The sequence below is a fragment of the Chelmon rostratus genome, chromosome 6 (assembly GCF_017976325.1).
Source record: "Chelmon rostratus isolate fCheRos1 chromosome 6, fCheRos1.pri, whole genome shotgun sequence".
Lineage (NCBI taxonomy): Eukaryota > Metazoa > Chordata > Actinopteri > Chaetodontiformes > Chaetodontidae > Chelmon > Chelmon rostratus.
Window position 1 is genome coordinate 11,172,102 of NC_055663.1, and position 27,259 is coordinate 11,199,360.

General features: G+C 44.4%; 1 protein-coding gene across 3 annotated transcripts in view; it reads right to left on the bottom strand.

Annotated features, from left to right (window-relative positions):
- Positions 1-14,829: 14,829 nt before the first annotated feature.
- The window catches only part of trim44 (tripartite motif containing 44), a 42,708-nt gene continuing 30,278 nt past the window's right edge, over positions 14,830-27,259 (bottom strand). For all 3 annotated transcript variants that reach the window (XM_041939777.1, XM_041939775.1, XM_041939776.1), the window contains one exon: positions 14,830-16,238. In XM_041939777.1, the coding sequence (XP_041795711.1) occupies positions 16,154-16,238 (85 nt within the window). In that variant the 3' untranslated portion in view covers positions 14,830-16,153. The remainder of the gene's footprint in view (positions 16,239-27,259) is intronic.

Sequence of the window (27,259 nt, forward strand, 5' to 3'; positions counted from 1 at the left end):
ATCTGCTTCTGTCGTGGCTTTGTGCTGGCAGCCTCGTGCACACGCCGCGTCAGAGCCGTCCTTATGACTGGAGGAGAGGCGGATGCCAGCAAAGATGGAGGTGCTCCATGGTGGAGCAGTGAGGCGGTAGACACGAACTGATGCAGAAGCCCAAAGGACCAGCCACAGCCGGGCAGGGGGGGGACTTTGTTTCCCTCAGCTCAGCCTCCCAGGATGTTCATGTGGATCCTCATCAGTCGCCGGCTTCAATCGGGAGTTTTTGGATCAGCAAAGTGACTCCACTGAAGCAGTTATACAAAAAACCCACACTCACATTTTTAGACTATTTACCTTTGCAGTTTAGCCTTTTTAGAGACAACAGTTATGTCTGTTGGAGGACCCCTAAACACTAGTTTTTGCCCCTGTTTCAGACCAGTCGCTTCATTTTATCATCATTACATATTAATTACATTTCTCATGTTGTGTTTTAGCCATATGATAAGCCATAATGCCGGCTTGCCATCTGTGTTTCAAAGTTTACCCGCAGACAGTTTGGCCAGACCCAATATTGCTGCTTTGCTGAGGTGTTTTCAAAAGGAATGTAAATATTTTGAAACTGTAAGGGGAAAAAAATGATATGGAGGCAACAGATGGCGCAGGGGAAAACTATTTGGAGCGATCTTTTAACAGATGGTTGCCTTGATGAAAGTTAAAAGAGGCAAATACTTGTAGAAAATCAAAGCTTGGAAGAGTTTTTGGTGCCGGAACAGAAAGTGAGAAAGAGATGCGCAGAAAGAGATTTCTTCCTTTCAGTTGTATTTCTGGTGTTCTGATACAAACTCAGCTCTAGCAGCTTCCACACGGCGAGCACTTTAATACTGAACAACCCACACAGCTCACCGTCCAGGCGACACATGCATACCAAGATACAAGGCGGGAGAAGCATCCTCACGTTTCATATTTGTGCTTTCGTGCCAGGTGAAGTTGAATGGAAGTAAAGAGAGACAGCGCGAGGGATGGAGGGACGGGATGCTTCACCTATCAAACCTCTCTCCTCTTTATCATGGAGCTGCAGCTGTGTGCAGACAGACAACCCTCGCTTCAAACAAACCCCTCCTTTTGATAGCATGCTAACCTGGAGGCATATGATTGGGATGAGTCCCAATATCAGACTCCTCCAGCTCACTTTGTATTCATCCACACACTGCCTTATCAAGCCAGAGCCTCGCGCACGCTCAAACTCCAGGGGAGGGTCCTGGCATGTCGGTCGGATCTGTTAAAAATTCGTCAAAGATTCTGGCTTGATAGCTTCTGCAGGGGCCTGCTGTCCTTACATCCCCCCCATTGTTGCCTGCAGGGCCGTATGCATTTCAGTCTGTTGTGATGAGTCCTGATGTCAGACGGCTGTGTGTGTGTGTGTGTGTGTGTGTGTGCACTGCATAACCACTCTCGAAAAGTCCACAGTTGGCAGATATGAATATTTTAATGATCGCCACAGCTAACAAAAGCAGACACAAGTCTCCTCAACAGCCATCCTGAGTACAATCAACACTAATAAAAATAAAGGCTTGTTGAGGAGGAAGAAGATTTGTCAGTCAATGTTTAATGGATTTTATTCTGCTCCCTTGGAGTTATCATTAACGTTAATGCTGAGCTGTTTCACAAATTATACAGCCTGATCCATGAACCAGAACGGTATAATCTGTTTTGGGGGGGCTCTGCACTAGAGGGCTGCAAGCTAAAAGCAGAGATGGTCTCGACTACATTACTGATCGACGCACAGTGTTTCAGTCATGCCCATCAATTAGTTTAGGCTATCTATAAACAGCTCAGACCTAATTAGCCGCTGGCCAACAAATGGACTCATTAGGGGACATTAAACTCTAATATGAAGGTTGTTATTGACTTAATCGCAGGAGAAACCCAATTAGTGGCCAGATTTGGAAAATGACTCTGAGGTAGTGAGACGATCTGATTGGCGGAGAAAGGGGAGCTTGGCAACCTGGGATGACTTTGCCTGTGGGTGAATGGCGCCATTGAAAGAGACAGAGAGAGAGGGAGAGATTGAGCCAGAGATGTAGCGAGAGGTAAAGGAATGTATAACGGGAGCGACACAAAGGGAGTCTATGTGAGTGTGTGTGTGGGCGTGGAGGGAGAGAGGGAACAACACTTACAGAGCAGCAGGGAGGGAGAATGAGTTCGGAAGCCGGCGGCGAGAAAAGTATCAGGAGGTGGATGAGGAAAGCGGGAGTCGAAGATGGGTGAAAGAGGTGGTGTGAGAATAAAGAGGAGAGAAGAAATCGGGGAGATAATGTGGTAGAAAGAGATGGCAAATGAGAGGAAGAATGTACTTCAACCAAATCTTCCTCAATACTTAAGGTATTACCGTATTATTACAGAGTATTACACGGAAGCTTTAAGGTATTACAAAATGTACCGTAAATTGCCAACAAGCCCACAGTCAGTGAGAGCTATGCTAATATATCACTTTATCTAACGAGAGTGTGAAATGAGGGCCAGGGAGCGATAATACAGCCCATGAGAGCTTCACGATGACATGTCCTCGTCATGTCAGACCGCCTTAAAGGTGGGTGTGAAATGCCAAGGCCACTAAAAGGCCGGCGACGGCGGTTTCACTCTGTGGTGTGACTCTCTCGACGCTCGTCTTATATTTAATAACCAGCGCAGCGATGTGAAGGACATCTCTGTTTGTCAGTGAGCGTGTGAGTCAGAAGGCGATGGAGAGAGAGGGAAAACAGGAGAGAGGACACATCAGGGGACAGTGCGCTAATGATTTCTGCAAACGTTTCTGCTAGCCCATTAAGAAGCTGACTTTAGTGGCGAATATTCAGAGCGACACACACACACCTCTCCCTAAACAACACAGGGCACTCACGCGACCAATCATAGCATTCTTGCGTACTTGCAGAATTTTACCCGCCCTCATGTTCACCCAGAGTCTCCTTCATGCTCCTTCAAGTGCATTAATTGAACAATCATTCAATTATGTGATCAATGTCTTGTACCACCGACATTAGTTAGCAAAGCTGACGTCTGGCCTGGTGAGGCTGCGGGGACATCAGATAGGCATCAACAATTGAATCAGGACGAGATAGAAAGGGTAGTGTGTGTGTGTGTGTGTGTGTGTGTGTGTGTGTGTGTGTGTGTGTGACTGTCAATCTATAAAGCCCAGGCTGAGAATCAAATGAGGAACAGATATTGATTTGGGATTTTAGAGGCAGGGGCCAATAACAATTTGAGTGCGAAACACCTGAAGCATCAACAATTACTTTCTTAATTAAGTTAGACAAACTGATGTACAGATTGGAGTGCACAGACAATCACACAGCAAAATTGCAAAAAACAAGGATGATAACAAATATGACGAATATAGCATTAGCATAACATTGTTGTCATGGAAAAATTCAGGGATGTGGCAAAAAAAAAAAAAAAAAAAAAATCAATCCCAGGGCTATTTGAGTGCATGTAAATGGTAAACATGGTGGCTTATGCTGCTGTGCATGTTAATGGAAAATATTGAGTAAAACCCATGCAGTAAAAGTAATAACGGCAGCAATAATAACAGTTCAGTTAAATGTAAGGAATAAGACTTCTCCAACAGTAAAATATACACACAGAAAACAGGAATACACACAATCATTTAACTGGAAACCAGTCATTTCTGATGATAAAGAGCTCCAACATAAAACTGGAAGAGGCTGGATTTACTCTTTGTGGTGAACCGGCTCTCAAGGCCGCAGTAGTTTATCATCACATCTGGTCACAGGCAGTGGCAATTCTAAATAACAGCCTCAAACAAGGTCAAGTCCAGCTGAGGAACGGGCAATCTTCTCTCATTTCTGCATGATTAGTAGACATTGGTTAACTGTGAGCACTCATCAAGGCTTTATCCCCCTCTTTAGGTAAAATATGAACTAAACTCATGCTTGTACAATCTTAGATGTCACTCTAAATGATGAAATTATTGTCAATTGAGTTTAAATGATGGCTGATTAGAGGGAGCAGACACACCAGGGGCGGTGTGTCAGGCTGGGACTGTCCTCTGTGAGGGTCCGTGTAGGCACAGCGGCGCTTTGAGCTAAATGCAGCAGAGCGCAGCCGGGGCTGATGGGAATGTCATTAGTTTTGTAGGAATCAGGCCATAAACCATAGTATTGGACAAATTGAAATTCTGAGCCAATGAAAACTCAGGGGATGACCAAAGCTATTACACAGCATCATGTGGGCAGCGTAAATGTTTGGACCAAACATCAGGGCAACCCGACTATTGAGACATTTCACTCTGAACTAAAACTGTCAACCTGCTGGTGAGGCTCGATGAAAAGTCAGGGGACCACCAAAGAGTCTGAGCGCACATCCATGTCAGATGGGAAGATATTTCAGTGGATAAGTGAAACCTGCAGGTGGCGCCGGACGAAAACTCACAGGATTCATCCTCTGAGGAACCTGAATATGTGTAGCCTTTCAATATTTCATTCAACAGACTTTGAATGTCACTATGAAATTTCACATGGATTCATCCATTATTTGTCAAGATAGTTCAGTCAGAAGCAAAGCAGTGACCCAGCTGTTCAACAGCTAGCACGGCATTATTGGTTTGTTCAAATATATATATATATATATATATATATATATATATATATTACACGTGGCCTCTTGTGATCACGCAGATAATGACTGTTCTCTCTCAGATGCAAAGGGGGAAGCAGCACGACGTCCTAACGTCGGCAAAGTAGTTTCAGTTCCCTAAACTTAGCCAAATTTGAACCATAAATCAGAAAGTGCTCATTTGCAGTGGTCACATCGTTCTGGAGGGCACAAACAAAGTTTCTCTGCCAGCTTTGTTGTCTGATCTGTGTTGTTTTGGAATGAAAAATGAACTTATTTGTAGTTTCTGTGAGGACTTTTTGGTCAGAACACCTTCTGGTCAGCAGCTCGCAAACACCAGAGTTAAATTCCTAAGCATTAAAAATTGAAGTATATTGCTACGGTCTTGCTTCTGTGCTGCATAATGTCTGCCTCTTGAATTCCATCTGTCTCTCTTAGTCTTCTTGCCTTGTGTTGCTAGTATCATCTATCAAAAAGGGCCTTCACATTAAAGTCAATAACTCTGGTTATCAAAGGCAACATTAAAATGGGCTTGGGGATTAAACAGAATTAAAGAATTGAGCCTAGTCAATTGTGCATAAGTCTGGGCACATGTGACCGACTGCACAGACAAAATCTAATAAAATATTGAAGAATAGGAGGAGCAGGAATATCACAGAGAGAGGGGAAGAAAAACAGAAGAACCAATGAGAGCATCAGGGCCAGAAGGTCATGTGATGGAGTGAGGCCAGGATGAAAAGAGGCACCAGCGATCCCAGCAGGCTTGGCCTGTTTTATAGCAATCATTTTGGCTTGGCCCAGCATTCGCACCCGCAGGCTGCCGTCGTTTAGACGACCACAAACTGTCGCAGGTGTTTTTATCATGGGCCAAGGTGGGACGCTCATCGCCTGCCTTGTTGCCATGTCCTGGCCCTATTCTGCATTTTTCATCAGCCTGCCTGGAGCTCAAGGCTATATTTGTGTTAGATAAAAAGACCCAGATTTGAAGGAGGGTAACATTTAGAGTAACCTTGAGAATATTACCGCGGCGTTGCATGTATACGAAATGCCGGAATGAACAAATATGCATGGCGCCAGAGAGTGAGTGACATGTTTGAGCTATTGAAGTGTGAATTAGAACAGAAGGAGCAGCGGACAGCCATTGAGAACAAAAGAACGTTGGAGCAAGCAGGGAAGAAAGAATTGGTTCATACATAAGATTCAGCAGTCAAGTGCATGAATATAGATGGGTGTGTGAAAAGTGGGTTAGAGGAGGAAAGGGAGCATGAAATATCTTAACTAAACTGAAAGTTACGGGTGTTAAGAGAGGTTTCGTCAAGGGCGTGATAGAGTGGATCATGTGTGGAGTTCAAAACCGTTCAAGAGACTAAACGCAGGAGGATGGCAAGAGGTAGCAGCGCTGCAGCCGCCCAACGGTTTCTGCACAGGCCAGGACTGAGAGAAACTGTTTAAGTCTGAGTGCAGCTAGAGCATGGAGACTGACCATGAGAGGAGGAAGTTGGGTTTCAAGGGGCAAGAGTCAGCACAGTGAGGGGCTGCCGGTCGGGCGGGACCAGAAAGATCTGCAAGACTCAGGGATAATAAGCAACTGTACCATGGGGGTCTTAGCTCACGCCTGGCTGCTCTGGGCTATGATTGGAGCAGCGAGGAGAGGGGAGGGAAGGGAAAATAAGGGGGAACGGCGAGAGGGTGGTGGGGGAGCTTGCTGAGAACCGGGCCTTTGATCACAGGGTGAAGAATTACCAGCTCAATGCCCACTGCTGCTGGCCCCCAGCCCCTAAGCACCATGGGAAATGTTCATATTCAAATTTCAAGCCCTTTCTCGCTACACATCTCTTCATTTATTGACACGCGCACACACACACACACACACACACACACACACACACACACACACATATATAGCCTACACATTGACAGACATGCAAAAAAATAAATGGCTCAGTTCTGGTGTTTGGCTTTGGATTAACTCTCATTAGGGTCACTGCTGACAAGCAATTGGGCTGTGACACACAGTGACATAAGGTGATGCAAGTCTGCACACACACACACTATCTATATGTTAGCCATTGCACACACACACAGAATGAAAAAGAGAGCAGCCACCAGAAGCATCCAAACAATTGCAGCGGGAAAGTGGAACGTAGCTGAAATATAGGACACCTTTTGAAGTGTGAAGACGACATGGCGACAACATGAGGCCTAAACATGTCTGGATGACACGGAGGCAGCCATTCGAATTCAGAACAGGGAGGAAATGTTGTGAAGCGGCGTGATTCACCTACAAATGAGTCACACACGGCCGCAGAACACACCGAGACGTCATGGGAATTTATGCGCAGCAACAGAAAGTTTCTAAGCAGCGTTTGGGTGTGTATCTCCCTGGCCTCTCGAGCATGCCTGAAGCCACCCTGCCGGTGGATGCAGAGACGTGTCTGTGTGTGTGTGTGGGCCGATGGGGGTTTCCCGCCTGCTGGTAGGAGGGTGGAAACGTGAGCGTGGAATGAGCAACGGCTTTGATCGTTTGTAATCCTCAGAGGAGGGGGGGGGGCACCTCAGCACGTCGGCAGGGGAAAGGCCAAAAGCAGCATGTATGGAGAAGGCGGTGTCGCTGCGTGTTTGTGTGCCGCACGGCGCTGATGCAACAGCTTAACTAGACACACTTGAAATAACTATTTATGCGCTCGATGCGTTTGTGATTTTTTTTTTTTCCATCTTAAATAACATCTGATGGGGCGACAAACCGCCTTCCATTGCTAAAGCGCCTTTAAGACCCAGCATGTCCTCTAAATGTCAGCTGGGAGCAGAAAGCGCCGGCCTCCGTCTTTGTTTCCCTGTGGATAATTTAATTGAGAAAGTCTCATTAAATACCAATGCTGGCGGCGCCTGGGCTCAGACGCACGCTGCGCCTGACCTTTCATCATAGGAACCGTTAACATGACTGGATGCTTCTTTAATCAGAGGGCCGTTTTATCGTCATTATCTTAATGGCGACTCATATATCACGGCTGAAGCCAAACCCTGCTGACCAGGTTGTGGCCTCCAGGTTTAAATGAGCGTTCTGATTGGCTACAGCAGGGACAGGTTTAAAACTTCACCTCAAAGCGACCACAGAAGACAGAAAGTAGAGGTTAAATATGAGGGAGGGAGGGAGGTTTTATTGTATCCACTCATTACTCCACTCACTCATACACAAAGCTTTCATGAGGAAACGATTCTGTATACTATGACTCAAGCACAGTGTGAATAAACACATACTGGTGATGAGAAACAAAGCTGGGTGTTTCTTGTCCTCTTAGCTATCAGGTAAGGTAGGGTCCTCAGTGGGTGTGTTTGCCATCTTTGTGCCCACACTCTGCCACGCAGGCCCACGGCAATGGAGATCGAGTGGCCGCGTTTGAGGTGTTTACATACGTTTCTAGGGAGTGTTCTCGAGGGATAAAGTATGTGTGCACACAAGAGAGGAAGTGCAAAACGGACAGAAACTGGTTGACAGCTGTCTTCGCCGCTGTTCATTTCAGACTGTACTAGCGCATTCATAGATATCTGCGCTGCATTTGGTATTCCGCCCACAGGTAGAGATCGCAAGGCCACTCTGAAACAGCCCGAGCTACCTTGGGAGAGCTCCAGCTCTCACTTCACAGTCCTCCTGTATACATGCAGGGCACTCAGAGGGGTGCTTAAAATTGGAACACATTCATCTCAATCCCCTGCCTGCCAACACTAATGGATGTTCGCCTGTTTTTAGAGAGACAATGAAATCGAAGAAAGGCAGCATCTCAGGCTCCTGTGGCGCATGTGGACATGAGCGAAAAATACAAACACGGCTAATCCCTTTCTGCTACCTTGTGCATTATGAACGATTTGCATTCAACAGCAGCCCTCTTCTTAGCCTTGAAAGCAAAGCTCACTTCCCTCCATTGTTTCGCGGCAGCCCTGATGTGTCAAGTTTACTGCAATCAGTTTGGAGAATAGAATTACTTTTCATTCCGCTGCATTTTCACATTGTCTGCCCTTTGTTATACGTCCCATGTCCCATTTCCTCCACAACAAATAAAAGATGATTGAATACCGACTCCTGGGCTGCCGACAGAAACGTAGCTGCCTAGCAGGGAAGGTGCGTAGAAAAAGAACGATTCTAAAGTGCCTTGAATGCAATAACACCTGCATGTATGCTTTGAGCTCTATCTGCACACCATAAAACATTGTTATCTGTAGCAGAATTCTGATCCAGGCGCAGAATCTGCCTCATGCCTTGTTTACAGTTTTTATTTCTCTGCTTTTCATGCCTTTCAAACTGCACCTCAGTCCACACACTATTTATTATGTTTCTCTTCGCCTAGTAATGTAGTTCTGTCTTTTCCTGCAGAAATATATCAGCCCTCGAGACCACACCTTTATTCTCGGCCTTAAAAAGGAGAAGCAAAAATCACAGCCACGACAGCCTGAAATATCTATTCTCCCAATTTGCCGCTCCAGTTTGGAGGAAATCCATCAAAAATGGCAAGACTCCCTCGGTCAAGTTTCTCTTTCATTTCTTTTGACTTCGCTTTTTATGCTTTTTAAAATTCAGTCAACCGACATCTGTCAGGAGTTTGTGGGTTGCAGTTCTTGCCATCCAGAAATATATTGTAGTGTCTCGACTGTGGCCTCCGAGCAGCAGCACCATGAGCAATGTCTGGATTTCTATGCAGAGGAAGTGTTGGTGATGCTGCAGAGATCCAAAGTTCAGACTTTAACCTTGCTGAACAAAGGTTATTAGCGCAGCTGCCATACCTGCAAATGTTGGTTCTATACGTGCGAGCGCCCTGGAGTACAAGAGGTGAGAGAGACATCAACAGAAAACAAGAAAGTGAGAGGAGCAGGATACACAGTTTCAGATAATTCAACTTCCAGTTGAGAGGAGGGTTGGGTTCAGGGATTTTGAAAATACATAAGAGTGTTTAGTTAATGTCTTGTTATCACTGCATCCAATTAGGATCTGATTTTTAAGCTGCTTGTCATCTTGATTAAACAGTCACCACGGGGAGTCTGCTGAAGAAACATTCTGTGTGGGCGGGATGTACAAGGACAGACAGTAGTACAACACGAGTAAAGAACTAAACGGATAAAAATCATGGCGACTGTACAAACTCTCACTGATATTGACATTCCAGTGTCTATATTTTCTATCCCTCTGCCTAAGCTTGCTGCTGATTCAGAATCTCACTGCTCCTCACAAAGAAATCTTATGAAAAACAGCAGCGTGCAACACAGTGCATTAAAATGTACTTTTTTTTATCAGTTATCAAACAATAAATGTGTTTGTGGTAATTGTCACAATGATAAATGTGCTGTACACCTATGCATAAAATATTACAGACTTTTAGAGCGCGTTGTTAAAATGCATTACAGGGAGCAAAATCTAATTTCACAACAAAAGCTTTATCATAGCTCTAAGATCACAATCACATTTGCTTGGAAATCATTCACACCAGCCTCAAAGAGCAAAGAAGCTGATTTGTGCAGAGGTAACTTGTTCCTGACACTGTAGGCTGCCATTACTTGCAAAATAGGCTCTACAGGTGTTACTACAGCCAGTTTCCTGTTTGTTTTATGTGTACCGCAGCAGTATTATTAAGAGCATTGTATACAGAGAGAATGGTAATAAATTCTACCTTGAACCTTGAACTTTAAAGTGGCAGCATGACTACCAGCGAGAGTACTCGTTTTAATAGAACTAGGGTTACAATTTGTAATCAAGGTCCTTTTCCACTTGTGTGTCGCTCTCTAAGCGGAACTACACACTAAAGGGGACGATGCCTGCCCCCCTCCCAGGACGCCACCATGACACATGGCCATGAATCTTAGTAAAGCAAACACATACCATGTTTCTGACTGTTTGTCCTCACGCAAAATCCCTACGAAAACCGTGGCAGAACGGCTCTGTAAACAGGAGCAGGCGGCACATGAGAAATGAACAAGCTCCCGTCTTGCATACTGAGGAACAGATTGGCGGATTTGTCCTGATTGGCTGAACGAGTCCATGTAAATTTCAACGTGCTGCTCTAAAATTGTACAGCACATTGCGGAATGGAAGAGGCAGCTTCTCTCACCTGAGAATGGTTCGGATCGGGAACTGATGCTCTTGGTTAAAACAAGCTGACAGATAACACAATAGCTTCCTGTATTGCTTTCCAAAATGTATTTCTATGAGATCCTTTGAACTCACTTCTAAAACTGACAAAAAACCCTACACTTGGCAGCAACTTCAAAGCTGAAAACTTAAGCAACAACTGTCATGTTATACTTCATTAATCACTGTGAGGAAATGTGTCCTCTGTATTTGACCCATTTAGCAGTGGGCAGCTGTGTTGCAGCCCCAAGGAGGCAAATCAAGGTCGAAGGCTGGCCCGTTATTCAAGTGGAATGGTTGGTGCATTCACAACACCTTAACTGTGAGGAAAACTCCATACAAAGCCCCCACAGGTGGGGTTTGAGCCCCTGCCCTACTTGTTATGAGGTGACTGTGCTAACCAGCGTTCCTTTCAGGGAATCAAAGTGCCTTATATACAAACCCTTTCACTGGGCTCCCTCCAAAGGCTGCCTTTGACTTATTTAGGATAACTTCCATGGCACAATCTCCAGTCTCTTCCAGAACAGCTTGATGAATGGAGGCCACTGACACTAAGCTACTAACTCAGAGAAAGCCATTTGTACAACAGCAGGCATTTAGGTCTGCCACTCTCATGCATGCGGGTCTACAAATTATGCTAAGTGATGGCATTTGAGCTGCCTGCATCAGAGTGAAGAGAAACAAATAAAGTGAATGGCCAACACGGTGCCCCTGCTGTAATCTAAAGGTCATCACAGTATATAGTATATTTATACAGTATCTGCAGAATAGTCTGGCAAACCCAGTGAGGACAGCAGTGCAAGCTAGCCCTGATAAAACTGCTAATGCTATCCATCTCATCAAACATGGAAGCATGTATCTAATCTTGTAGCCTTGGGGCAGACCTGGAGGCCAGACGGCTACACCCTTCCTCTCCTCGGGCCAGGCTAGAGCAATTACTGCTGCTGCTTCACACACGGACCTGTGTCACCAACGCAATTAACAAGCTCCGGAGGAGCCTGGGCAACCAGAAAGGGACAGACTGTGGACACAGCATGAATGATGAGAGGCATGAGGGATGAGGAGTGAGGAAAAGATCGGGGGCGCACACGAGTGGATCAAGACAAGTTGCCTGGTTTATTTGTGGGCAGCGTGAGTGTAGACAGATGTCGAACTCGGTGGAAAGAAACATCTCGAGGATTTTTGATACAACATATCATTTTTTGGATGCATGCAGACATGTGCGCCTCAACCAAGAAGAGGAAATTTGATATTCCAGTTTGATATTACAAGGTTGACATATATTGTTTCCACTTCCACGTACCTTTGGGCCGAGATTTTGGAGAGCGAGCCTGCAAATGCTACGCTTTGCCTCCCACTTCTCTACATTCTACATTCATCCTTGTTGTGAGGATGATTCATCACAGCTGTGACAGAGAGAGTATAATGTGTTACAGCTCCCAGAAGGAACAGCAGTAGGTGTTATCTTGGCGGGATGCTCATTTTATTCAGAGGCACGTTCCATTATCAGCTGGAGGAAACCAAGCGTCCCGGCTCCTCTCCACTGCATCCACACCAACATGATCACCATCTCTATTACCTTGCATGTGACCAGTTTTATGTCTCCCCATTGCAAGCTTAATTCTAAACTCTAATCCTCATTCTAAACCCTGGTGTGAAGCTGCTATTGATGGCAATATCCCCCAAGTCTCCTTTCCCTTACTACACTACAATTCCTCTACTTGTCCAAGTCGTCTGCTCGGACAGGAAACGATTGCACAGGGGTTAGAGATGGAGGCCCGAAGGTGTCTTTGCTGACTCTGGGATGTGAGAGTGATGGAAGCTGTCGACTGCAGAGATGGATTCCCCTGGCCGTCTTGTCTCCACCCATTCATTGTTCATGAGCTTGGGCTGCCAGACAGCTGTCTGTACCTGCCACCTCTGACAGATGCCTGCTGTCAGTCAGGCTGGGAGGGTCCACAATCTGCATCACCTTCTTGCCGGCTGGATCTCATATGAGCCGAAAATCAACGACTGGGAAGAGATTGATTTATTCTCTGTTAGCATTTCTCAGAAGTCCTTTAGCCCTTTGCGCAACGCAGGAAGTGGAATGGAGATGAGCTGGAGTTCATAGTGTGGGCTGTGACTACAAATACAACAAAAAAGAAAACATTGAGCACTTTGGTTGCTTATGTGCATCTTACGTTTATCATTTTCTCAGCCAAAGTGCTATTTTTGTCTGCTCTCCGCCTCCCATTATGCATCCAAAAAGCATAGCAAACACAGCTCACCACAAGGAATGAAAATGTTAAACTCAACCGACACTATCCTTGAGTCTTCTAATAGCCATCTCTGGTTTCAGTGAGTGGAGGACAGTGGAGGATGTAAAAATCCAGGTTGGCATCCCTTGGCTGATGCCTATTTTCTTGTTTTTGTGTGTCTGTGTGTGTGTAAAAAGGCCAAGGGGAAAGATGAATAACATGGTGCATTTACTGTGAGACAAGCAATACCTTCTTGTGAGCGGTACAAGAGGTGTGGGCCTCTGCAAATAAACTGTCATTTTTCACAGGCTAATGCACATCCTCACAAATACCTAAACACACACACTTGTGCAGACACACACATGCAGTGCGTGCACACAGACACACACACAGATACATCTCAGGGCAATTTTTGGTCTGTTATTAGAGAAATTTCCTATTTCTTTCCCCACTCTTGCATGCTAATAAAAAGAATCATTAAGTCATAGTGGGTGGGTGGGTGGGTGGGTGGGTGGTGGAGCTGTTTCACACAGACTCCAACTGTCTTGTAAATGATTGCAGAGAGAAATAGGCTCCATTAAAGGCGGCAATCAAAGCCGCATCGCCACTAGCAAGCATGTCACGTAGCTAATTCAATCTCACAACCCATGAAGCAATTAATTCATGTCAATACAAATACATAAATAGTCTCTTTTTTGCCCATCAGGAAAGCGGAGGTCTTGCGGCTGTGCCTGTGTTTATTCTCGCATCTCTGTGTCTCTGCGTGACAATGCCCGGTGAAGTGAACCTGGAAGAGCAGGTGTAATTGGGTGTGGAAAAAAAGAAAAGGGAACCTTGTGGTCTCCCTGGCTGAATTAGATCAGACAATCTTCTCCTCTCCATTTTCTCCACAGACAACAGGCACATTGTCGCCCCTCGGGCTTGTTATTTCTTTGATCAGGATGGACTCCACGAGAGAGGCGACGCACATGGCGGGATAATGATTATTCACAGAAACCAGCCTCCATTTGATGCATCTGGCAATGCCTCCTGCAGGCTAACCTGAATCAGTTTAGCCAAAGCCATTCTAAAACACACGCAAGAAGAACAAAAATCTCTAAAAGGGTTTGAGTGCTGCGGTGCTTGGTCAGTCTGCAGTGGCTTAGTGAATGCAGAGGATCAATGCCTCATGCGGTAAATCATTAAGCCCCATTATTTCTGTAAAGGGAAACCCACAAGAGAATGCAAACCCAAATGTGTTACCACCCAGACAGCAACGGCTACGGCTAAGTGAGTTTGTCTGAGTCAATATTTCAATGCGGGGAGATCGGACATGCTGAGAAAGCATTCTTGGATTGATGAAGAAGGAGCTGTGGTCGAAAGGCAGGTGTGAAGCCAATGAGGGCTGCATGGCGAGGCTCTGGGAGGGTAAGAGAAGGAAAGCGAGTCAGGAAAATGAGCAGCGGAGAGACAAAGGCTTTCTGATTGAGGCTGTGAGCTGATGAAAGCGGGTTCTGGCTTGTCTGGGTCCGTAGGCATGAAGCTAGTCTGCATTTAAATGCATCTGTGGAGAAGAAGAGACCCTAAAGAGCTCTCCTGCTCCATCACCCTCCTTTGTTCCAAAACCTCCAATTCCCAGTCCTATCTGGATGGCTTGCTGCTTTGAATTTCGATGAAGGAAAGCTAAAAATCCTCCCCTTCCTGAATTCTCCCTTTGCAGCATTGCACCTCTCCTCCAGTCTCCATCTATCGGCACAAGCCTGTCAGGTTTCCTGAAAATACTACTGCCTTGGATGACTGACGGTTTTCAGGTGTTTGTAGTGTTTTGCAGGAGATAAATTATGCAGGAAGTGTTCCTAAAGTGGAAATATGAATGTCATCTTTACATCCAATCTAAGAAAGACTGTTTATTTATAGCTTTAAGACAAAAATAGACAAATAAAAACAAGATGAAACATCAGTCAGATTCCTGTCTGTTGATACACTAGAATAAAGAATGAGTCATTTCAATAGGCTGCTGACACAACAACCGCTCCCTTGGGTGGGTGTACACCTCTCAGTGCATCTTAGTACAGCGTGACAGTAGTGAAGTCATGCTGTTGTCAAACATATTGTGGGTGACGCCGCTTACAATTTTGAATTTAAGGCGACACAATCAATCATATTAAAAACAAACTGCTGATACAGACAGACGTGCGGCGGTACATCACGAATGAGAGCCGTGGCTGAGCGGGTCAAGGTAGAGAGTGCGTAGGCTTGTCAGGACTGTAATCCGTCACACGCTGCAGATTGGCCTGGAGCAATGAGCCTTTACATTACAGTACATAGGAAGCTGATACTGCGGGAGTGCTATTTTGCACAGTCAAATTACAGTTCGATTTTCACCTAACAAAGACTCAGCAGCATTCACCGATCAATAGGTGTCAAAATGTCCCCTGCTCGCGATAAGAGATCTGACAAGCACACAAGGAAGTGCGCACAAATCTACAAGCGTGAAGAAATGAGCAGGTGGGGCAGAGGGTGGAGGGAAAGGAGGGGTCAAGGCAACAGGGTGATAGCAAGTACAAGAGGCAGCATTTTACAAGGTTTTCCTTTTCTCCTGTTTCCAATCAAAGAATGCCACCCAGAACAATTTGCACTCTAATATATCTCTTGAGCGACGTAAGGCATTGTGGCATCTGACAGTGTTCCCTCTCTATGTCTGACAGTGTCCAGAATGTTTGTCAAAACGACACAACCAAAAATATATTAGGAAATATCGAAGCGTGAAGCTCACCATGTCAGAGAATTTCCCATTCCTGACCGGTGTTGGGCTTAACAGATGCTCTGCTCGGCTGCCTAGCCAGGCTCCTCTTGGAATCAGCCAGGCTCGCGAGTAAGCCAAGGATCTGACTGGCTGTGGAAATTGAGTCTGATGGTAATTGATTGCACATAACTTGCTTGCCTCAATTAAAGAAAGTTAGTAGCCAGTGAGGAATTAAAAAAGTTTGAGAGCAGAAAAGACGTGGCCATCCATATTTGTCACAGCAGCCTTTCTCAAGGTCAGTCCACTGCCAGCAGGCACCGAGGGGGGAGGGGAGGGGAGGGGAGCAGGGTAAAAGGGAGGCGGCTGACAGAGGGAGGGCCAGCCTGACAGCTCAGCAGGGCTGATGGCTGGCTGAAGTAGACATTGAAGGACAGGTGGATGTCGCAAGAGTCTGGTCTGCTGATATCAGGGGGCGTGGTCCATGGAAGGTCCGGAATCATTGTCTTCAAAGTCCCGTGGGTCCATGGGGTTCGCCCTCGGCTCTGGTAGCCTGGGGAAATAAACACAGCGACAAATAAGACAACAGCGAGTCCTCCAACTCTCTCTCCTATCTTTCACAAACACCTGCATGCAGCCACACAAACACACACCCCACCCACACACAACCTCCACCATGTGCACATATTATGGAAATATAATAAACCTTTGTGAAATGTAATCAGCTTCAATCAAGCTACGCCTTAAGTAGAAATCATCCATTCTGTCGGTTTTACATTAGCAGCTCTGCGGTGACAGAGACAAAGTGATACCTAAATTGCAGGGACCTGTAGCAATCCGAGCCTGGCTGATAGATTCAATTTCACTGGAGACAGTCTACACTAATCATATGCTCTAATTGGACAATGTCGTAAGGGTGATAGAACGCTGCTCCTCCCGAGCAGCAACTCTCTCCTGAAACTTGTCACACTCCACCATCCATCGTTCTTATTATGATTTTTCCCCCCTACATCTGTGCTACCCACATCCATTTCCAAAAGACTATGTGTCAGCATGTTTTTCTAACACACACTTAGTGGATGGAGGTGCTGTTTAATTCAATGAGATTCAATGCACTTTAGAGCTATGCCATCTAATTTCACTGCTCAAATGTTTATTTTAAAACAATCGCTTCCTCTGACCTTGGACAGTTTGCATTTATATTTGTGAATTTACCGTCACCTATCCGAGCAGGAATCAACAAAGATGCCCTGATGTCATGCTGACGTACAGCTTTTTAGGCCACGAGCTGGAGTAGAGGCCTGACTGACTGTGCACTTTTTTGGTTTAGAACGATATAACTGACATTTCAAGTTCAAAGTCAGAACGGTTGGATGAAAAAATATTTGCATGAACCTATGTGGTGATCACACAAGTGGTTAAGTGAGCACTGCCAAAAATAAATACATAGAATTTGCTTTAGCTGTAGAGAGAGGATGAGACAGTCAGTTGGAAAGTATATTCAATGTGATGTGACCGTTTTCCATCATTATCAAAAAGTATCCAGAGCTAAAGATGAAAAGGAAAACCCCGCCACCATTGTGTGTTTGTGATTCTGTTATTTCAATCAAACAAATACAAAGGGGCAACAGCAAAGGTCTGCAATTATTAGTATAATGAGTAAGTCCAGTATCTAAAACCTTGTAACAGATAATTGGTATCAAATGAGAGAAAAGGGCTGCCTGTGAAGCAACAATATGGAACAGTTGGCATGCTGTTTATTTAAAATAAATAATGGTTGAATGTGGTTTGCCACAGGTCAGGGTCACCACAGAGATGCATGATGCATGCTATTATTCAAGGATGAAAGAGTTTTCAGATTTCAGTGTTGTTCAACTTCACTAAGGCTAAATCTGACCGTGCAGGCTTTCACCTCCTTCACCAATGCTTAGAACTTGTTTATCTATCATGCCATATCTGAATTAAGCAATGTCATGTTGTCCAGAATAAAGCCTTTTAGTACAGAATCATTAATACGGGGACAATCTTAAAACATGCACCTAATTAATTAAGTCTGTATAAACTTTTATTATATTAGAAAATCTTTTATTACTCTGTCAAGGACACATTTCCTCCATCTCTGCTTCTCTCCCTCACTTGCTCCAAACACTGTTCCACCTCCGCCGCCTCCGTTTTCCTGCCCATGCTGCACGCAGCACCATCTTTGAGGAGAAAGTACCCTTGGGTTAATAGGCAGCGATATCTTTCTGAGTGCTGCTCCCTGAGTATTCCTGTCTGACATACTTCTGTTGGCAGAAACAAAGAGCCGCTTCCTTTCCCTTCCTGCGCCTCCCCCAGGAGCACATCCCCGCAACACAAACTCACAACAGGGCACCTCATCAAAGAGCCGCGGCGAATGTGTGTACACATGAGCGCATGCTAGCGCACATGTGTACACCTCTAAGCGATGCAATAAAAGCGCTTTGACGACCTGCTGGCCTTACAAATTTAATGCAGGAACTCCAAAATGCTTTATAGTCAAGTCATAAACAATACTTAGGTTTTTAACATAGCAGGAACAATATGAATATGGACTTGGCATCTGCTTTGGCATCAAGTGCCAACGTACTGACTGCCAAATGAAATAATAATGTTGGACAGAGTGTATAAGAATAAGCATATACATTCGAGACATTAAGTTTTCAAAAGCACCGCTGCAATTCAAATTCTTGACAAAGTTACCGCTTGTCCTTTCTACCACACCGAGTTTACTCAAATTGTCTCCAGGATCACAGGCTGTTCACTCTTTACTGTCAGCGCAGCACAGCACACAAAACTCTGCATTGAGCCGATTCCAGCGCTCTCACACAGAGAGAGATGGTGTCTGGGGTAGAACGTCGGCAGACTTATTTGTGTAAGGCAATTTCATCTTACATCTTCAGTCAACCAAAACAGTCACCCTGTTCTTCGTATGGAAAAAACCCACAAACAAACCACAACAAACAACCATACAAAAAAGTAATTACAAATATATTTACGTATAAGAGACCTCCACTATGGAGCCAAATGAACTATTTATATTCAAACGGTCCTTGCTAAGCCTTAGGACACATGGATGTAATAACTTATTTATTCCACCCACAGGAGAAAGGCCATTACTTGAGAAAGGGAGAGAGAGAGGGGGAGAGAGAGGCAGTGAATGGGATGGGTGGCAGAAAGAAAAGACAGAGTGGAGCTTCAACATGCAACAAAATGTCAGTGGGTGGATGATAAATTCCCTACAAGTTAAAGCCCTTGCTTTGGTCTCTTTTCGGTCTGTTCATCTGCTCTGGCTAGGAAATGATCATTGGCTGTGTGTGAGTGTGAGAGAGAGTGTGTCCTGACGACTGGCTCTTTCCGTCCATGACTTATTCATAAGCTTTAATGCAGTCGATGTATTATTGATCAGGACCGATCATTGCCTCCTCCCCTTGGTGTGACCGTGGCCTTCGGACAGGGTGAGCCAAGGACTGGGGGGCTGCTACAGGGCTCGCTGTCCGGGCTTCAGGGAAACATATCGGCTGTGGCTCCTGGGTGATGGATGGATAGCTTGGTGTGTGGAAATTTGGGACATTGAGCGTAAGTGCGTGTGTGACAGAAAGATAAGAGTTTTCGATGAGACTGATAGAACAAAGCTAATCTTACTAATGTCTCCTCTCTGACTGAAACAAGTTTTTCCAGTAGAACCTAAAATGAACCCATCGCTCATGGGAAAAACCTCTGGCTCCCTGCGAGGAAAACAGATGGAGGGAGCGCATATGATGTTGCCTAGACTTTTGTCTCTCTCATCCTATTCCTGTTTTGGCCTCAACCCCGCGGAGCTCTCTGGGAGAAAGAGGGAGGGAGGGGTCCTCGCCCTGATTAAGTTTGAATTCCCTGCTCTTGGCAGAGAAGCTGCAGGACTCCTAAGTCATCATCCGGAAACACTCCCATCACACCGTGGCAGCCTTGCCAGCTTGATCCAGCCTCATTGCCATATGAATAATCATACTGCAGTGGCTTTAATGGGTTTGAGGTATGTGTATGTGTAAAAGATGGAGAGAGGGGGAGCTCAGGAGCAAAGTGGAGGCTGCTGATCGGGGTAGTGACGTTCTTCATGATTAAGCAAAGAGGTTGAACGAGAATAAGGCGCTGGTGGCAATCATCCTCTGGGGAAAATAACCATTGCAATTTGCGTTTCCAAACACTGGTAATGCCATCTCAGCGTACTCCATCACATAAGCCAGCAGGACCCATTGCTCAAGTCCTGGAGCCCTATGAGGTTTAGTCTAATGAGAGAGGATCCTTAATGGTTATTGATAGAGCCCACGAGGACAGACTCTTACCCTTACTCTCCAGCGAAGCAGTGCACACCGCCACTACCTAATGAAGTAAATCTTGTCACTTCTACGGGATGATTTAACACTGCAAACAGCGCTGATACAAGACTGTGATATGGAAAAAAAAGCTCAAATAACAGAGTGAAAGAAGGGAGTGTAGAGCGTTACTGACAGGAGGAGGGGAAAGTAAATGTTAAAAAAGTAGCTATCGATTTGTATATGGCAATATAATCTTCAAAAAAAGAAAAAGAAAAGACATACTGTAGGCTATTATGAGTAATTTAGCTTCTATGCGCTAATGCTCTGCTGGATCTAATTGGCCATTGTCCTGGGAAGGTTTACATCCTTTGCTCTCTCTCTCTGGCCATCTTGTCTGCCAACCTCCTCTCTTCTCCCCATGGATCCATGTTATTTCCTTTCATCTGACAGCCCTGTCTAAGGGTGTGTAATTTAGAAATAGCCCCTGTGCACACCTTTCATTAAGAGCACCCCTGAGATCTTGCTAACGCTTTGCACCGCGATGATCATGCCTGCTTGAATTTGAGATATGGTTGGATCCTAATGAGGAGAAATGTGATGGAAAAACCGAGGAGGGCAAAGGAGAGACACAGAAAGGTGGAGGAGGACTTAAGGAAGGAAAAGACAATTTATCAGAGCCTCAGAGAGGTGAAGATCAGAGAACAAAGGGAGGACAGCCACAGGGCTGGCAGGAAGTGACAACATCTTGATCGGAGCTTGCTGCTCAGGCTCAGAGACAAGAAAGGGAGAGGTGATGTGTAAGTGTGGGAGCCACGGCGAATACATTTTTCAGGAGTTTCTATTAAGGTTCCCTTGTCACAGGTTACTCAGGCCATGATCAGATAAGGGGATTTTTTTCTCATGCTCTAATACAAAGGGCACTTGCGAGCACCGCCAGGAACACAATCATCAACAGCCTTTTTGACATGCAGCTCAGAGTTTAAGAACTTGCAATTTCTAAAGTTAGAGAGCAGAAGTAACAAAGAAGACAATGAAGAGCTGTCACCATCTGCTGCTCCTGTGTAATTTAAACTGCATAAAAACATCACATTACAAACCGGTTTCCTTTGCGAATATATTTGAACAAAAAGTAGCAGAGCGGATTTTGGAAGTAAATAAAAGAAAGTGGGTAATGATTGAATCTTAAAAACATTTGATTTCTGACAGCCCAAGAAACAGAAGCCTTTTCCAGCTGATTACTTTAAAAAAACACAAATTGCCTATTTTAGAAGTGTCAGTTGGGGTTAATAAACACACAGTGCTGAAACTCTGCCTAAAATAATAATTACTAAAGGACTAGTGCGGAGCATTTAGTGGCATCTAGCTGTGAGTATGCAGACCAACTGAATAGCCCTCACCTCAACCTCCCCTACAGTGGCAGCGGAAAACACAAAACGTCCTGTCTAGAGCTCCTGGTTTGTCTGTTCTGGGCTGCTTTAGAAACAAGATGCACGCTCCCTCTGTAGCTACAAAGAGCATATTTTAAAGCAACAAAACCACAACATTTCTCATTTTCAGGTGATAATGCACAAATGAAAACATAATTAAGAATATCATATTCTGTTCCTACCACCTTCTGCCAATAGATCCCCCCTAAATCACACACACTTGATATTTACCAACCGATCAAGATCAGGAAAATTGGCAACACTTTAAAGAGCTGATTATGCTTTCCTTCCTTAGTGTTATAAACGTTGGGTCCGAATCTCTTAAGGAGCTTAAACTGGTTTTAATCTCATCTTCAATACAGACTTCAAGTGTTAGTATTGCAGACTAGTGGCTTTGCGGCACAAAGATGCTTCCTGGGGGCACCACATTGGGTTTTTCTAGGTCTGTTTTTCCCCCCCTATTCAAATTCTTCCCTGTTTTCACTGTTCTATGCATGGACACTGTATACACACACATACAGTATATACATAACATGTGACCTGAATGTGATGCTTTCTATCTGTTCTTTAGAACATAGTGTGATTCAAAACATTTTAAAGCTAAAAGCCAAACATTGTTTATTTCAACTCTACTCTTACAAAGACTAAAATTTGCCCTTGGCTGACATTGAACGTGCCATTCTTAGCTGCATCTTGTCTTGTTTGTACCACTGATAAACAACTGTCTTGCATCACTCCAGCTCATTCAAAATGCAGCTGCTCAGGTTTTCACTGCTAAAAAGAATCTCCTCTGTACACTCGACTCTTTTAAAATGTACTTTCAAAACAACCCCATGCTACATCACCCACCTTTTGACTGCATATGAGTTGCACAGACTGTGATCTTTACATGAGATCTGTGTGATTTTCAGACAGCAGACTGAAGGCTAAAGGTTACATGATCTGATCGCAAGGCCTTGAGAGTTCAGAATAACACACCTGAAGAAATCACGAGAGTAAATTTTTATAAAGATTTTTTTTCAATCTGTGGACATCTACAATGATTTAATGACTTTCCTTTATTTCTTTTCTTTGTATCCAGTCCTCTATTTACGAATCTTATATTTTAAAACATCAACATGTATAATTCATCGTCTTCCTGTGGAAACAGAGTCAAGCCAGTGCCGTCATGGCTAAAAGAGAAAACGTCAGCGGGTGTGACAGCAGCTATGGAGGAATGAGGGCTCCATTAAGATTCTGTGGTGCTGCTATGAGGGCACAGGTGCTGCCAGCTGTGCAGGTGTGGCAGAAAGGATGGCTCACAGCTTGGATTTTATGACTGTTTCACTGTTTTGATTTTAAGCCACTGACACACAGGATCTATATTGGACGCCCGTTTGATCAACTGATGCACAGGAATATACGGAAATGCATAAATATGCCATTCAGTTGGATTATGTGACAGTAAGTGTCGTATAGTGATGCACAAAGAGGTGACATGCTGCAGGGTTTTGGTTTAGTTTAAGATTATTTTTACTTTTTATATAACACATGTTCATGTCCATTTATTATGCATTCAATGATATTAAAAAAATACCAAAGCTATATAAAAAACAGGTCTAAATCAGATTTTCAACCCGAGGCTGCACAGATGAAACGACAGGGAAGGAAATCAACTGGTCCTTGAAGTTGAACATTCTGGTACTATGACATTAGGTTGGTTTGCTCAGATTTATGTTGGTCACACACATTTTCTTCTTAAGCAAAAATAGTAGCCACATCTGATGCTCTCTGATGGAATAATAAGCACGCGCACATACTCTCCTCAGCAGGCACAGGGATTCATGATGTTAGTGATCTGCCTCGAGACAACAACAACTGCGACACTGTTCTCCCTCCATGAGAGGGGAGAATAATCTACACGTGTGTCAAAACTCCACCGGCCTTCTGGTGATGAATCTGTAAAATTTCTCTCTAGCCTGCGTCTGTGCAGCAACCTCTACTGAGCCACAGTCAGAGTATTGGCTCTGTTTACATAGTGATTGATTGGACTGAGGCATTTCTTTTCCAGAGGAAATGACCACAGCAAACGGTTCAAATTTCATATCTGAAACGACAGCTTGATCAAGCCGGGAAAAGGGTTATCTTTTATCATATCAATTATGGAGTAAGTCTTTTTTGTAATTACATTTCATTCTTGGATGAAACTCCTACAACTTAAAGCCACATTGACATGACATGATTTATTGACTGTATCTTAATGCCCCAAAATCAGTGAAAGAGAGTGAAACAAACTGCTATAAGGTTAAGTTCTGATCAGGGAGAAATATATATACATTCAAAAATGTAAAAAGACTCAGAAAAAAACAGCCAGGGCATGACCTCAGTGTCCTCAATGGTAGCTACGGGCCTGGTTCTGAGCACACTGAATAATTGCTACAAACAGTGACAGTCTGCCTCTTTCAGAGTCACTGGTCTGTTCATACTGTTCACTGGGATTGTCTTCCCCCTGAAAAACAATGCAACACCCTGTGGTGTTTCCATGCTGCTCCAAAGACTTAATCAGTTCACAGAGGAAGTGAAGAGACAAGGCACAACAACAGGCAATGCATCATGGTACAGAGGGCAGAGAGCTAGAGGCTGTTTAATATGACCCTTTGTGTGCACCGCAGCTTATTCATCAGAGCAAAATGGCAGAGGCGAGGATAAATCCATCTCATCATCCACCAGATGTATTGCCTCAAGTAGACCCCATTCAAACTCATGTTCATGCATGCCATTATTTTAGAATGTGCATCACAAAGTACGGGGTGTACCGCTCCAACCTAGAAATTGCGTGCAGTCAACGCACTACATGATGCATGTATTATGCTGAGGACGCCGTCTCCTGCGAACAGGCTGTGAACAGTGAGCCGGAAAGGTCAGGGAAGTGGAACCAAATGCTCAGCCAATCAGAATAATCACGCAGGTTTGTGTGTGCTGCAGCAGGTGTGAGGAGTTGGATGAGGAGCGTTATCCCTCCATGAACTCATTTCTCGCTCACTTTGACTCAGGTACCTTCTGTTAATCATGCAGAGGAATTAATGCGTAGCCATTCAGATAAGAGCATTAAACAACTGTAAAGACTCAATCTTACATTGGCTCATTTAGCGATTTTGCAATTTCTCTGGCCACAGGGGCAATTTAGGAATTAATTGAGGAGAACTGCAGCAATCCCATCCATGTAGCCCACAAAAAGACAACCGCTAATTAGTGTGAGTGCAAAATTAAAGCTGACCTGAACATGATGACGAGCATGCTTGTTGTCACTTGCTTTAGGTATATGACTGCGTGTGGACAATCAGGAGGGGAAAACACACCACGGCACCTCCTTCAAAGGCCCTCTTCACCGAGATGCGATCTGACAATCAACAATTACCCTGAATGGCACACCCCCGTGTCGGCACAGGACTGTGCCTTCCAATTTTCCAGAGCCATTACGCTCCTCATCACAAATTAAATGGCAATGAATGACGTTAAGAAGATTCCTTAGAGGAGAGCAAGGAGGAGATAATGGAATCACCTTAATGGTTCCCCACTGTATAACAAAGAGAGAAGTGAGAAAGGACAGACACATTGGATGCAGTCTCTTAACTGGAGGTTTGATCTTCAGGAGGTTATACTGTGTCATTACCTGGTGTTATTCAATTGACAAATACAAATACACAGCTGTTCAACACAGTTAAACTCAGATCCATAAAGAAACCCAATGAGTGTTGATGGAACAGGATAAATGGCTCACTGTGGCCTACTCTGGTGGTACAAAGTAAATGTTATTGTTTGGTGTTGCTGACTGTGAGAGGGACTGATATGGCACAGTTTACACACCTGTTTAGAAGTAACAGGATGCTGCGTGTAAAAAGCCGGCACAAAATACTGGTTACCAAAGGGTCAGCATGGCTCTACAACACTGATAAATGCTTAACTGATGGTTTAATAACTGAAATGGACCTAAACAAAGAACAGGAACAGTTTGTGAAGAAAAGAAAATTATTATTTCACTGAAAACACCAAAGCTAAACCTCACAAAAGTCCAACAAGTAAAAAAATGAGTAAAGTTTGGCAGATGTAGTGGCATCTAACACAAGTTTGACTGGAGTGTGAGCTTCTTCATAGTTGGCTCATAGATTGACAAAGCCACAAACAGTGGATGTGTCAGTCCTAAACGGATATTTTTCTAATGCGACCTGTAACCCCACTAAATAATGTCAAAATCTAAAAACACGGCCATTGCCTTTGGATATAATGCTTTGTTACTACTGTAGGTAGCAAGCTACTTAGCTTGATATGCTAACATTTGCAGTTTATGCTAGAGAGGATAAAGACGAAGCTTAATCCATTCCTCAAATGTTTGCTCTTTTGTTTTACAAACCACCCTCCAAAGTCTGGAGATATCGAGTATCTCTCTTCTTAGAGCATCATGGACACTGCATCACCATGAAGATAACGGCAAAGCCTGACAGGCCTGCAGGTGCCTAGTTACAGTCACTAAGCTATGATTGGACAGTTGCTGTTCAAAGGAGGGGTTTAGCAAATCTCTATTGTGATACCATTGTTACTGTGGTCAACATGTCATGAAACTATTAAAGCACAACTGAATTGTTATTTCCCCACTTCCACACTCCAGAGCATTTCTAATGGTTTTGTATTATAGGTAAATGCTGTTATTTTTGCTGTTCTAATGCCCGTTTCTCCACGCAAATAAATTCTATCTGTTCCTGTTGCATGTGTTTATGAATTGAATTGCTGCCTCTTAAATGTGTAAATGGCTATCGCAGGATCAGACAACCCTCTCTGATTAAAGCTGATAACCTGCTTTGTCACACCAGTTATCTCAGACCACTAATACAGGCCTACTGAACCCACATATCTCAGGCAAAGCCAGGTTGATCTTGCTTCATTATACAGGTCCCAGGTCTGGGGATATCTGATACTTGCCAAGCAGAGCAAAACTTCTTTTTCTTGTGTGTGTGTGTGTGTGTGTGTGTGTGTGTGTGTGTGTGTGTGTGTGTGTGTGTGTGTGTGTGTTTGTGTGTGTGTGTGTTTAAACCAATTTTTTTTAAAATGCAGACTATGTCTTTGGCTTAAATTGAAATTTCTCCAGTACCTAATACTCCTTTGAAGTTTAAATCTCAAGCCCACAACAGTGAGAACGGGAGAGAAAAACACACTGGAGAGATAAAGTTTTATCTGTCCTTCAGAAAGCACACAGCATCAGCTTATAGGTAATGAATAGTGAGCACCTATGCCATCCCCACTCTCCTTTTTAACTTAAGAATTACATTCCTCCTTTCCTATTCTCTCCTTTGTGGCTTTAACTTGACTGTAACTTTATGTCTTGGTCCAGTCTCTGTCATTCATTATGTCCCATATCCATTTCTCAACCATTCTTTCCTTTTTCCTTCCCATCTCTCTCTTCATTCGCCCACAGCCGTAATACCCTCCCCTTTCTGTCCTTTGTCGTCTCCATAGGCACCATTGATCCAGGGTAACTGAAGGGAGTCCTTCCTCGCCTGATCTGCACAGTCAGTCATGTGACCACCGAGCTGGCTCTGTCCCAGGGCCAGACAGCCATTATGAAGACTGACTGACTGACTCACAGCAGCGCCCACACACTTGGCAGGCTGGCAGAGCTGCCCCCTGTTGCCTCTTCCAAACAAACCCCTTCTCTAACAGCAGAGCGCCGGCGCCACCTTAATCAGTGAACTGCCCAGGTGCCTGGATGAGCTGTCCCAGAGTCTGGATTGCTCTGGAGAGATTTTAAAATTAAAAGCCTGTTTACACCACACTTGGAGAAATGCTACTGACACCTC